This window comes from Giraffa tippelskirchi, chromosome 5 (assembly GCF_054371585.1).
Source record: "Giraffa tippelskirchi isolate mGirTip1 chromosome 5, T2T-mGirTip1v1.2.pri, whole genome shotgun sequence".
NCBI lineage: Eukaryota > Metazoa > Chordata > Mammalia > Artiodactyla > Giraffidae > Giraffa > Giraffa tippelskirchi.
In genome coordinates, this window is record NC_137279.1 from 39749252 (window position 1) to 39763487 (window position 14236).

At 38.7% G+C, this 14236-nt stretch overlaps 1 protein-coding gene across 17 annotated transcripts in view; it reads right to left on the bottom strand.

Moving 5' to 3' along the window:
• The window catches only part of DNM3 (dynamin 3), a 653888-nt gene that overhangs the window by 428337 nt on the left and 211315 nt on the right, over window positions 1–14236 (bottom strand). For all 17 annotated transcript variants that reach the window (XM_081489464.1, XM_081489460.1, XM_081489461.1 and 14 more), the window contains 2 exons: window positions 4355–4504; window positions 2697–2900 (listed from right to left, as the gene is read on the bottom strand). In XM_081489464.1, coding sequence (XP_081345590.1) covers window positions 2697–2900; window positions 4355–4504 — 354 coding nt within the window. The remainder of the gene's footprint in view (window positions 1–2696; window positions 2901–4354; window positions 4505–14236) is intronic.

Here is a 14236-nt window from a genome sequence, read left to right on the forward strand (position 1 = left end):
TCACAAATTTCATCTCAAGAGAAAATGGTGCCCTCTTTCCCATCCAGAAGTCTAACATTCCTCTTAGAAGTGTTTTTTATCCTTCAAGAAGACTTCTGGTCATGCTAGAAACAAAATTCATTTGTTGTGAAATAAATCGCCACAAAAAAATTTCCAGACACATTTGTCTCCCTAGTAAGGCCTCTGAACAGCCCTCTATTGTAGATGACAAGCTTGATGGGTAATGCCTAAATACTGCTGTGCCCAGAAGATAAAAGGCACAATGAGAGTCTTCATGGGTAATGAACTCATGCTCAAGTAATATATCAGTATCACTGTTGGCACTGACTATTCTGCTTTTTATACAGAAAATGTGAGTGCCTCTTTATGATGAACTGCTCAGTGAGGGTATAGCAGTATCGATAAAACACACAGATGTTAGTGTCACCTCAGGTCATGTTGAACAGTGGTGTAAACATGGTGTCTTCATTTTATGACCCTTAGAACCTATCAGGAGAGGTGGGTACTACATTACCATAAATAAACTCAATATGTTGAAAGCTATCTCTCCACGAATCAGTCTAACCAGCTATTGTCATCTGTATCCATATCCTCTGCCTTTCCTACTCTTAAAATTGGGAACAATCTAATTCTCTTCTATCTTTGGCAAGGATGCCCACAGGTGCGCATAAAACATTTCCACTCCTCTGGGATTTTTCTCATATATTTACACTGTCTTTATCCTGTTTCTCCTACACTTATTCTATTTATATTCTTATTTACCAATTTTATCTCTCTTCTGGTCAGTTCTCATCAACACACAAACACGCTATTAATACTGCTCATCTTTCAAAAACATTCTCTGATTTTAAACGACTAGTGCTCCATTTTTCTCTTTCCCTCTACAATGAACCTTGCAAAAGCTGTCTGCATTCTGTCTCCATATCCAAGTTGCTTTTGAACCTTCTACACTTTCTATCTCTGCTTTATTGACTATGCCAAAGCCTTTGACTGTGTGGATCACAATAAACTGTGGAAAATTCAAGAGATGGGAATACCAGACCACCTGACCTGCCTCCTAAGAAATCTGTATGCAGGTCAGGAAGCAACAGTTACAGCTGGACTTGGAACAATAGACTGGTTCCAAATAGGAAAAGGAGTACATCAAGACTGTATATTGTCACCATGCTTATTTAACTTATATGCAGAGTACATCAATGAGAAACGCTGGGCTGGAGGAAGCACAAGCTGAAATCAAGATTGCTGGGAAAAATATCGATAACCTCAGATATGCAGATGATACCACCCTTATGGCAGAAAGTGAAGAAGAACTAAAGAGCCTCTTGATGAAAGTGAAAGAGGAGAGTGAAAAAGTTGGCTTAAAGCTCAACATTCAGAAAACTAAGATCATGGCATTCAGTCCCATCACTTCATGGGAAATAGATTGGGAAACAGTGGAAACAGTGAGAGACTTTATTTTTGGGGGCTCCAAAATCATTGCAGATGGTGACTGCAGCCATGAAATTAAAAGACGTTTACTCCTTGGAAGGAAAATTATGACCAACCTAAACAGCATATTAAAAAGCAAAGACATTACTTTGTCAACAAACGCCCATCTAGTCAAGGCTATGGTTTTTCCAGTAGTCATGTATGGATGTGAGAGTTGGACGGTGAAGAAAGCTGAGAGCTGAAGAATTGATGCTTTTGAACTGTGGTGCTGGAGAAGACTCTTGAAAGTCTCTTAGACTGCAAGGAGATCCAACCAGCCTATCCTAAAGGAAATCAGTCCTGGGTGTTCATTGGGAGGACTGATGTTGAAGCTGAAACTCCAATATTTTGGCCACCTGATACAAAGAGCTGACTCATTTGAAAAGACCCTGATACTGGGAAAGATTGAGGGCAGGAGGAGAAGGGATGACAGAGGATGAGATCGTTGGATGGCATCACCGACTCAATGGACATGGGTTTGGGTGGACTCCGGGAGTTGGTGATGGACAGGGAGGCCTGGCGTGCTGCAGTTCATGGGGTCGCAAAGAGTCAGACACGACTTAGTGACTGAACTGAACTGATGAAGTTTCAGCTGAAGTAAGTGTGGATTTCTCAAGGATATGACTGTGCTGCACTCTCTAGATTCCACTGATGGAAGTGCTGTCTCTGTTCCAATCAGATAACCTGATCTTGTCTCTTCAGGACAAGAAGGCTTCTGAGACAGGGGTTTTAGTATCATTTTTATAACTAGATTCCAGCCCCAATCCATATTCTGGCTCTCCCAAGCCACTAATGCTGAAAAAGGAGTTCCAGTGATTTTCCCCATCTAGCCACCTGGAACTTTCACCCGCTTTGTTTCAAGCTCCAGTCTCAGGTATATAGGTTTAGACTATAATGGCTACTGTAAAGGTCTTCCTATGGGGACCAATGGTAAAGAATTCTCCTGCAAAGCAGGAGATGTGAACTCAATCCCTGGGTCAGGAAGATCCTCTAGAGAAGGAAATGGCAACCCACTCCAGTATTCCTGCCTGGAGAATCCCATGGACAGATGAGCCTGGCAGGCTACAGTACATGGGGTTGCAAAAGAGTCGGACACAACTTAGCAACTAAATAATAACAATTTAACTGATAATGAAATCAAGTCATGAGATTTTGTATTATCTTGAAATATACCCAAACTCTTGACATTTGAAACTAATTCCCTTTCATCTAATGGGCCACACACTCACCTTGAGGATCAACTTCTTTCGCTAGCTTCAATGCATCTGAGTTTGCAAGATCGGTGTTGGCTGGGGTAACAGCCAGAATCAGACAGTTCTCCCGTGTGATGAACTGCATAATCATTTCTCTGATCTGGTACTCAATATCTGGAGGCTGATCTCCCACGGGCACTTTAGTAATTCCGGGTAGGTCGATCAGGGTTAGGTTTAATACTGTGGAAAGGAAAAAAAAAAGTGTTACATGTACCATCAATGCTGAAAGATATCAACAAGGCAGAATTGTGTGTTATTTTCACAGAAATGAAACAAGCTGAGCTTTATATAATGTGTATCTGAAGAGCTCCAACTCATGTGCATAGAATAAAACAGGATAGAATTCAAAATGGCTTTGCAAATTTTCTCTATTTTCATGATATGATTGTGCTAGGCTAAATGATCATATTAACATAATTTAAGAAGCACTGATTTGCATATCTAATAGCTTTCGCAGAGAGTTGCCATGTTTGTAACTAGGGGCCTATAATTCAAACACGGAACAATAAGCGAATATGCTATCTGTCTTGTACTTCCCTTCAAATGGTGTAAAAATTCTCAGAGTAAGGTTTGTCTTTCCTTTTAAAAGCATTTTGCATTATTTTAAAAGTGTTAGCCACTTAACCTTGGCTTCCCAGGTGGCTAAATGGTGAGGAACATGCCTGCCAATGCGGAAGACATGGGTTTGACCTCTGGGTGGGGAAGATCCCCTGGAGAAGGAAACAGCAACTCACTCCAGTATTCTTGTCTAAAAAAATCCCATGGACAGAGGAGTCTGGCAGGCTACAGTCTATGGGATCATAAAGGGTCAGACTCGATTTAGCGACTAAACAACAGCAACAAGTCACTTAGCTTATTGGAAAACAGTTAGTCATGAAGTTAGTGTGCAGCCTCTACATTCAGACTCATGGAGCACCATTTTGGAAACCCTGGAAACTACTAAGTCAGTGACTCCAGCCCTGACCTGGCCATCGTTCTCTCTATACACAAAAGCTCCAACTCTCTCTATACACTTGGCTCCAAGTCCTCTTGGGAAGTCATAATTGAGCATTTCATGGTCCAATTTAAAAGCAACAGAGCTGGGGAGAAGAGCAGAGATGAAAATCTGTCCTACCAAAACCTTAGTCATCCTGGAGGCTATTCTGTATTACACACCAAGAATTGGTTACCTAATTTATAAGCTTTTGCTGACAGTCTGGGGGGGGGGGGAGTCACAGTTGATTCCTCAGGAAGAGAATAAATAGGAATACATAGGACAGAAAGAAAATTCATTAAAGAAAACTCAACCATAGTACCACGCACTTCTAAGATTTTTGCAAAAGATGAAGATACTAAAAACGGAAGTTTTCACGCATTCTTCTTTGGAATTCTAAAAGTTTAAAATATACATAAAGAAAACTTTGTAAAATAATGTACTCAATTGTCTTTTACCAATTATCTCCTCCTGACTCCCATAAATAATTCTATGAGCTGTTTGGATTATATCATTTACTGAAGTACCTAAGCACAATCTTAGACACAAAGATTTTTTGAGAGGGAAAAAAAAGCCGTTTTACATAAATAATGTATGTTAATTAACATACATAGTAAAAATGTTTGAGGACAAGAATTTGGAATTTTGTTATTTTACTTACCATGTGGGGAATAGACTCGTAAATTAATGGGTATGGAGGAAATGCCTTTATTCATTCCAGTTACTCGATCTGTTTCAGCTTCAATCTCATGGCGAACTTCATCAAAATCTGTAAATTTTTTTCCTTTGCAGTGTAGAAATTCAGCATATTCTATAAAAGACAAATTAATACAACCTAAAATTCAGGTACTCTTGCAGTAATTATAGGGAAATGATGCTTCTTTAATTACAAGTCAAAGTATCCAATATTGCCTCTTCAGCCATAATAATGAGAGAACATGGTAGTAACTAAAAAACACAGTTAACACTTGAGAAATGTTAAACATAGTAAAAATGCTAATTGTGCAAAATTGCTGATTTTCAGATAAGCAATTAAGTATTATAAGCAGTCTTTAAACTGCAAAGCCTATTAAATAAAGAGAATTTTGGCCCTCCAAATGATACAACAAATAACAGCAACCAATTGTCAAAGATATTAGAGCTGGGATATACAAAAAGCCTACTTACTAATCCTATTAGCATGTCCTTTCTGAATATCACCACTTCATCATGATGGATGCTAAACCTGGAATGTTAGGTCCATCAATCAAGGTAAATTGGACATGGTAAAGAGGAGGTGGCAAGAGTGAACACTGACATCTTAGGAATGAGTGAACTAAAATGGATGGAAACAGGCGAATTTAATTCAGTTTACCATTATATCTACTACTGTAGAAAAGAATCCCTTAGGAGAAATGGAGCAGCCCTTATAGTCAACAAAACAGCCCGAAATGCGGTACTTGGGTGCAGTCTCAAAAACAACAGAATGATCTTGGTTTGTTTCCAAGGCAAACCATTCAATATCACAGTAATCCAAGTCTATGCCCCAACCACTAATGCCAAAGAAGCTGAAGTCAATTTTATGAAGGTCTTCTACAAGACCTTCTAGAACTAGCACACACACACACACACACACACACACACAAAGATGTCCTTTTCAATCCAGGGGATTGGAATGCAGAAGTAGGAAGTCAAGAGATACCTGGAGTAACAGACAAGATTGGCCTTGGAGTATAAGATGAAGCAGGGCAAAGGATAATAGAATTTTGTCAAGAAAACACACTGGTCCTAGCAAACATCCTCTCCAACAACACAGGAGACAACTGTTCACATGGACATCACCAGATGGTCAATACCAAAATCAAATTGATTATGTTCTTTGCAGCCAGAGACGGAGAAGCTCTATACAGTCAGCAAAAACAAGACCTGGAGCTGACTGTGGCTTCAATCATGCACTACTTATTGCAAAGTTCAGGCTTAATTTGAAGAAAAGAGTGAAAACTACTAGGCCATTCAGGTATGACCTAAATCAAATCCCTTATGATTATACAGTGGAGGTGACAAATAGATTTAAGGGATTAGATCTGGTAGACAGAATGCCTGAAGAACTATGGACAAAGATTCATAACACTGTAAAGGAGGTGGTGACCAAAACCATTCCCAAGAAAGAGAAATGCAAGGAGGCCAAGTGATTGTCTGAGGAGGGCTTAGAAATGGCTGAGAGGAGAAGAGAAGTGAAAGACAAGGGAGAAAGGGAAAGATATATTCAAATGAATGCAGAGTTCCTGAGAATAGCAAGGTGAGATAAGGAAGACTTCCTAAGTGAACAATGTAAAAAAAAAAAAAAAGAAAGAAAGAAAGAAAACAATAGAATGGGAAAGACTAGAGATCTCTTCAAGAAAGTTGGGAGCTATCAAGGGAATATTTCATGCAAGGATAGGGACGATAAAGGACAGAAACAGTAAGGAACTAACAGAAGCAGAAGAGACTAAGAAGAGGTGGCAAGAAGTTCTTCTATATAGAACTATACAGAAGAATATACAAGAAGGGTCTTAATTACCTGGAAAACCATGATGGTGTGGTCACTCACCTAGAGCCAGACATCTCGGAGTATGAAGTCAAGTGGACCTTAGGAAACATTACTACAAACAAAACTAGTAGAGGTGATGGAATTCCAGCTGAGCTATTTCAAATCCTAAAAGATGATGCTGTGAAAGTGCTGCACTCAATATGTTAGCAAATTTGGAAAACTCAGCAGTGGCCACAGGATTGAAAAAGGTCAGTTTTCATTCCAACCCCAAAGAAGGACAATGCCAAAGAATGTTCAAGTTACTGTACAATTGCACTCATTTCACATGCTAGCAAAGTAATGCTCAAAATCCTTCAACCTAGGTTTCAGCAGCATGTGAAGTGAAAAATTCCAGATGTTCAAGCTGGATTTAGAAAAGGCAGAGGAACCAGAGATCAAATTGGCAACATTTGTTGGATCACAGAGAAAGCAAGGGAATTCCAGAAAAACATATACTTCTGCTTCATTGACTATGCTAAAGCCTTTGTTTAAACCAAAACAAACTGGAAAATTCTTAAAGACATGGGAATACCAGACCACCTTACCTGTCTCCTGAGAAATATGTATGCACGTCAAGAAGCAACAGTTAGGACTTCACATGAAACAACTGACTGGTTCAAAATTGGGAAAGGAGTACATCAAGACTGTGTATTGTCACCCTGCTTATTTAACTTCTATGTAGAGTACATCATGTGAAATGCTGGCTGGATGACTCACAAGCTGGAATCAAGATTGCTGGATAAAATATCTACAACCTAAGACATGCAGATGATACCACTTCAATGACAGAAAGCGAAGAGAAACTAAAGAGCCTCTTGGTGAAGGTGAAAGAGGAGAGAGAAAAAGCTGGGTTAAAACTCAACATTCAAAAAATGAAGATCATGGCATCCAGTCCCATTGTGTCATGGCGAATAGATGGGAGAAAAGTGGAAACAGTGACATATTTTATATTCTTGGGCTCCAAAATCACTGCAGATGGTGACTGCAGGCATGAAATTAAAAGATGTCTGCTCTTTGGAAGAAAAGCTATGGCAAACCTAGAGATTAGGATATTAAAAAGCAGAGACATCATTTTTCCAACAAAGATTCTTATAGTCCAAGCTATGCTTTTTCCAGAAGTCATGTACAAATGTGAGACTTGGACCATAAAGAAGGCTGAGCACAAAAGAATTGATCCTTTTGAATTGTGGTGCTGGAGCAGACTCTTGAGAGTCCTTTGGACTGGAAGCAGATCAAACCAGTCAATCCTAAACGAAATCAACCCTGAATATTCACTGGAAGGACAGATGCTTAGGCTGAAACTCCAATACTTTGGTCACCTGATGCAAAGAGCTGACTCATTGGGAAAGACTGAGGACAGAACAAAAAAGCAGTGACCAAGGATGAGATGGTTGGATGCCATCACCGACTCAATGGATGTGAGTTTGAGCAAACTCGAGGAGACAGTGAAGGACAGGGAACCCTGGCATGCTGCAGTTCATGGGGTCACAAAGAGTCGGATGTGACTTGGTGAAAGAGCAACAACATGTGTTAAATTATGTAAATACTTGGAAAAGCAAGAAGATTTGCTTATTAAGTTTTGTTTTTCAGAATCTGGCATTCATTGTTCCTCTTGCTTGGAAAGCAAGAAGGTTTAGAAACAATGTTTGTTTTATCCTTTAAAAGGAAATAACATATGGAATATTTTAGCTTTAAAATATACTATTCAAAATATCACATTGATTTCTGCAATTAAAAGATATTTTCTCAAGAAAAAAGACTGAATATTACAAAGAAACTATCTGCAATCTAAAAAAAATCATATCTGTAGGCAGAAGGAAAAACTCTAAAATAACTATATAACAGAAAATTGGTTATTTTTTAAAATTTCAGTAGCGTCTTAAAACTATTGTACTATCCCTTTCTGTATCTGCTTCCAAAGATATGGAGTAAATGATAAGCAATACAACTTAAAAAAAAAAAAAGGGAACTGATACTAGTAGACCTAAAAATGTTATAATTTTACAAGGGAACAAGTCTTAAAAAACAGTTTAATTTCTCTAACAGCCAGCTGAAAAAATGCTCCACCAAATGTAGACTAAGGCTAAAGTATCTTGGGCTCAGCTGAGACAGTTATTGGTAGTCTTTCTACCATTACCACCATAAATATTTAACCTTCACCTACTTACTACATGGCAAGGCCAATAGGGAGACAACTACAAGATGTGGTTTATGCCTCAACAGTGAAAGTATACACAGCAATAAAGCTTCAGCAGGCTTCAGAAGACTGGCCTGAAGAGATCACCGCATCATTTGGCATCTTGTTTTACATGTTTACCCTCATAAGTGCTGTTTTTATAAGATTATAAATTCTTAGAAGTAGAGACTTTATTTACTCATTCAACGGCTAGGCCAGTACCATGTAAGAGTTTAAGGGTAAATAGAGGATAGAACAATAAGAAAAGTAAAGAGGAACAGTGAATGCCAGATTCTGAAAAACAAAACTTAATAAGCAAAAATGAGTCATAAATAATTTAGAAGAAACAGAATGGTACTTTCTCATAGCAAGGAGACAGAAGAACTTATCAGTTCAACATAGCCTGTGGAAAATTCAAATCTGAGAACTTCTGGCTATCATAATTATTATGTTTATATAATTTTTTAAAAAAAAGCTTCTGGATCAAGGGCTACATTTTCAATTTCGTTGCTACTCAATAATTCAAGTAACAGAAATGTGTTCCCAGCTGAGTCACGAGGGAAGCCCAACACACTTGTTGCCACTAGATGGCGCCTACTTGCTTTCTCTTTAGGAAACTAAGACCCTTTCAGAAAGTTGTAAAATCAATGCAATTTTCAAATTAGATTTAAATTTACTCCTGGACTTCTGAAAATGCTTTTATCTTGGAACTCAGAGACTGGAATTGTGCAGTACCATCTCCAACCTCTGTATCTTGTTAGGTATAGGGTCCCACAAAGAGATATAGGGATGTCAGTATTTATTTGTTTAACCAATATTTATTGAGCTCCTACAACTTCTCAGGCACTATTTTAGAAAGCTGGCATATTGTAAAGTGAAAAAAAAAGTCTCTAGCCTCATGAAGCTTAAACTCTAGTGAAGTGAAACAGTAAACAATGTGTGTGTGCCAGATAAGCGCTATGGAGAAAATTGAATAAGGGGGATGTTAAACACTGGAGAAGGGAGGTTGCTTTGTTATGTGCAATGAAGGAATACTTCTCTGATATGATAAAGTGACATTTGAGCAAAGACTCAAGAAGCCATGCTTTACATAAGAGGATCCCAGGAGACTGACTGATACAGACTACACTTGGCATATCAGAGGAAAAGCAAGGACGCCAACATGCCTGGAGCACAGAGCATGGGGGAGAGGCAGCAGATGAGGTCAGAGCTGTGGTACAGACCCAGACGACGTAGGACCTGTGGGCCGTTTTAAGGACTTTGATTTTACTCTAAATGAATGTGAAAGTGCTTGAAGTGTTTTGGATAGAAGGGAAACATGATGTGACCTAGGTTTTAAATAAAGAACTGTACTCCTGTGTTGAGAACAGACAATGAGGCATAAGAGAAGTAGCTGGCTATTAGAATAATAAAGGTGAGATTATTATCTCACCTTGGGGTGAGACCTGGGTGGGAGCAGTGGGAGTGCTGAGAAGTGGTTATATTCTAATGAATTTTGAAAGAAAAACCAAAAGGATTTGCTGATGGATTAAAGGAGGGGTATGAGAGAAAGAAAGAAGTTAAGAATAACTTTAAGGAGGCTGACCTCAGCAATTGGAAGAATTTTGAAATAGCAAGACTGAAAGAAAGGAAGATGTACGGAAGATGGGGTTGGGAATCAAGAATTCAGTTCGGCAACTCAATCAAAAAATGGGAAGATTTTCACAGACATTTCTCCAAAGAAGATATCCAGATGGTCAAAAAGCACATGAAAACATGCTCAACATCACTAATTATCAGAGAAATGCAAATCAAAACTACAATGAGGTGTCACCTCACACCAGTCAGAATCAGTCAGTTCAGTCGCTCAGTCATGTCCAACTCTTTGCAACCCCATGGACTGCAGCACGCCACTTTCCTGTCCATCACCAGTCAGAAGGGTCATCATCAAAAAATCTACAAACAATAAAAGATGGACAGGGTGTGGAGAAAAAATAACACTCCTACACTGTTGGTGGGACTGTAAATTGGTATAGCCACTATGGAGAAGAACAGTATGGAGATGCCTTAAAAAAACTAAAAATAGTTGCCATATGATCCAGAAATCCTAGTAGTAGGGCATATATCCAGAAAAAAACATAATTTGAAAAGATACATGCCCCCAATGTTTGTAGCAGCACTGTTTACAATAGCTGAGACATGGAAGTAACGTAAATGTCCATCAACAGAGGAATGGATAAAAAAAGATGTGGTACATATATACAATGGAATATTATTCAGCCATAAAAAAGAAAGAAATAATGCCATTTGCAGCAACACAGACAGACTTAGAGATTATTATACTAAGGGAAGTAAGTCAGAGAAAAACAAATATCATATATTGTTCATATGTGGAATCTGACTTTTAAAAAGATACAAATGGACTTAGCTACGAAACAAAAAAAGACCCACAGATATTGAAAACAAACTTATGGTTACCAAAGGGGAAATATGGGAGTCGGGGGGGTGAGGAATAAATCAGAAACTTGGGATGAACATACACACACCACTGTATATTACTATATATAAGATATATAATCAACAAGAAACTACTATATAGCACAGGGAACTCTACTCAGCATTCTGTGATAACCTATATCAGAAAAGAATCTTAAAAAAGAATGAATATATGTATATGTCTAACCAGATCACTTTTGAACTGTGGTGTTGGAGAAGACTCTTGAGAGTCCCTTGGACTGCAAGAAGATCCAACCAGTCCATCCTAAAGGAGATCAGTCCTGGGTGTTCATTGGAAGGACTGATGTTGAAGCTGAAACTCCAATACTTTGGCCACCTCATGCGAAGAGTTGACTCACTGAAGAAGACCCTAATGCTGGGAAGGATTGGGGGCAGGAGGAGAAGGGGACGACAGAGGATGAGATGGTTGGATGGCATCACCAACTCGATGGACATGGGTTTGGGTGGACTCCGGGAGTTGGTGATGGACAGAGAGGCCTGGCGTGCTGTGATTCATGGGATCACAAAGAGTCGGACACGTCTGAGAGACTGAACTGAACTGAACCAGACCACTTTGCTGAACACCTGAAACTAACACAACATTGTTAATCAACTATAATCCAATAAAATTAAACTTAAAAGTTCAGTTGGGGACCTACTAAGCTTGTGATGCCTACTACACATCACCCATGTGGGACAAACAGAACCACCACCAATGGTTGAGAACCATGCAGCTGAAAGACACACAATTATTGTTTCGTCTGATAAGTGTGTATCTATCCTGAAATTTTTCCATAAGATGGCAGTCAAGGGCTTGAGGAAATGGTGGCTTCTTTTATTCAGCACAAAAATGCCTTGGGGCTGGATATGTGAATCTTTCATCTAAGGAGAAGTCTAAGCTAGATAAGTCCAAGATAGATATAGATATATGTATTTGGAATTAAAGTTAGGCAAGTGTGTAAGATCACTAGGTCACTAAATGAGAGACAGATAAGGAACAGGTCAGAGAAGTGGGCCCTGTACGTTGCAATATTTAGAGGTCAGGAAATGGAGAATAAGCATGAGTGGTCAACATGATGGGGGATAAAAAAAAAAAAAAAAAGGAAAACCCTGAGAGAGAGGTGACCCAAAGCCACAAAAAGAAAGTATTTCATGAAAGGAGACCTTTCACTCCATCAAATACTGTCAGCATGTCAGGTAAGATGAGAACTAAGAACAAATCATAAAATCAGGCAATTTGAGGGTCCTTCAGGATGTTGAAAAGGACTGTTGGGAGCGGAGTGGGTTGGGTGATAATCTGATTGGAATAGATTTTAGAATGACTAGGAGGAGAGCAAGTGGAGAGTGGTTGTGGACAAATCGTTTAAGAAGTTGTGTGTTGTAAAGGAGAGGAGAGAAGTGAAAGGGCATCTGGAGAGGGTTATGAAGGGAGAGTTTTATAAAAGTGGGCAAACTAATAGCATGTTCCTAGACTGATGCTATTAACCCAGTCTTGAGGGAAAGCTGATGATGCAGAAGCAAGAAGGGACAAGTGCTGAAGCTATGTCTTAAGGAAGAGGGGATAGGAAGCACTAGAAAGGAACATGCTAGTTCATCCCACAGGAATCAAAAGGAAACAGAATAATGAGTATTGATAGATGACACAAACAGGTAGAAATGATGGTGGTGGGAGTATGTGAAATTCAACAGGTGAGAGTGGGGATTTATCATTTTGTTGAGTCATTTTGCACCTTTAATAACCATTTCTGTATGTATTCTCACTGGTTAAACCCTACAAATACTATTATTTTTACCACAATATACCACACACACACACACAGACACACACACACACAATGATCCTAAATGACCTAATAGTAACCATAGCAGGAATGTCAACTTGGGTCTCAACTACATCCATCACAGGGATTCAGGCATGTCCAGCATATCAAAAAGACAAAAGGGGAAGAAATCACAAAATTCCTATTTCTATGTGTCTCAAAGAGCTTCCTGGGAAATAATTCATCCAATAGGATGGAAAACTCAGGGAAAACCTAACCTAAATTGTCAGATGGGAGCTACCTGTAGTCCATCCTCTACCCAGGTCCAGAGACTCATAGGTCTATGTCCCCCTCATCTCTAATAGTACAGTGATAATTGTCAGACCACATATCCTACTTTCTTATTAGTAAAACATACAACCATAACTACAATTCACAATTCACAGCTACAGGATTGTACTGTCAAAAGCTGAGTTAATAGCAGCAGGGTAAGCCAGTCCTGTTATGGAATCCCAGCCCTCTAGCAAGCAGGCTATAAATAGGTGGACAGCAGAGGTGAATTGTATGTTTTTGAACAATTGCCCATAATTGCTATTGAAGAGGCTCATCAATCAGCTTATCATCATACAAGTCCTAAATAAATCTTGATGAGCAATGCAGAATTTAAAGGCCACAGTTTTACTTCCCTGCTGTCTAAAGCACAATTATAAATGAAAATCTTGGAAAGGATTTTCACAAGAGCAATAAATCATTTACTATACTCACCTCTAAAGAAGAATGTTCACATGAGATGAAGGAAATTCTAACACCCAAGCCAAACTCTACAGAACAGTCTAAGCTAGCCAATCAACAGCTAGACTTTTAAAGAGCTGGTAAATATGTATCTTCTGAGACTTTCATACTATCAAAAATTAATATGTCTAAAGTTCTAACAAATTTCATCTTATGGTCCTGAGATAAATTCTGTCCCATAGAAAGGTAATTTCCAATGGCACAAGCTCTCTTGGCATGCCCTCAGTGTTCCTTTCATTCTAAATGCTTAGTAATCGGGCACATGGAATGATCTCTTTCTCAAACAATTCCAAGCTTCAGCCCAAATTCAGCCTGAATGGACAGTGATTAAATTTCTTAGCCACAAGCTCCTATAAAGGATGAAGGTTATGTGCATATAGCCTATGTCCTTATAATGAATCCATGAAATTCTATTGTGTGTCAGTATAACCTATCTTCCTGAAATTCACAGCATGTTTTCAGTTTCAAAAAATAAGATTCCAGTTTTAAAAATCTTTCCTGTTTTCCCAGTGTTAAAAATAGCCTACATTTGAAGCAAAGGGTAAGATACCTTTTATATCAGAGTGATTTGGGAGGAAAAAGAGGATATTTTTTTAAAAATCAGAGCTATCACTCTATTTTTATTTCCCTATAAAGCATTTTAGTACTGTCATTTCTGCTGACCATGAAAAACAAATTATGCTAGGATAAACAGCTGACAAATTGTTTGGGGGAAGGATGACATGGTTTGTGCCTGGGCAGCATTCCAATCATCTGTGAAAAGCACAGCATGACCATAAGAATTTAAATATT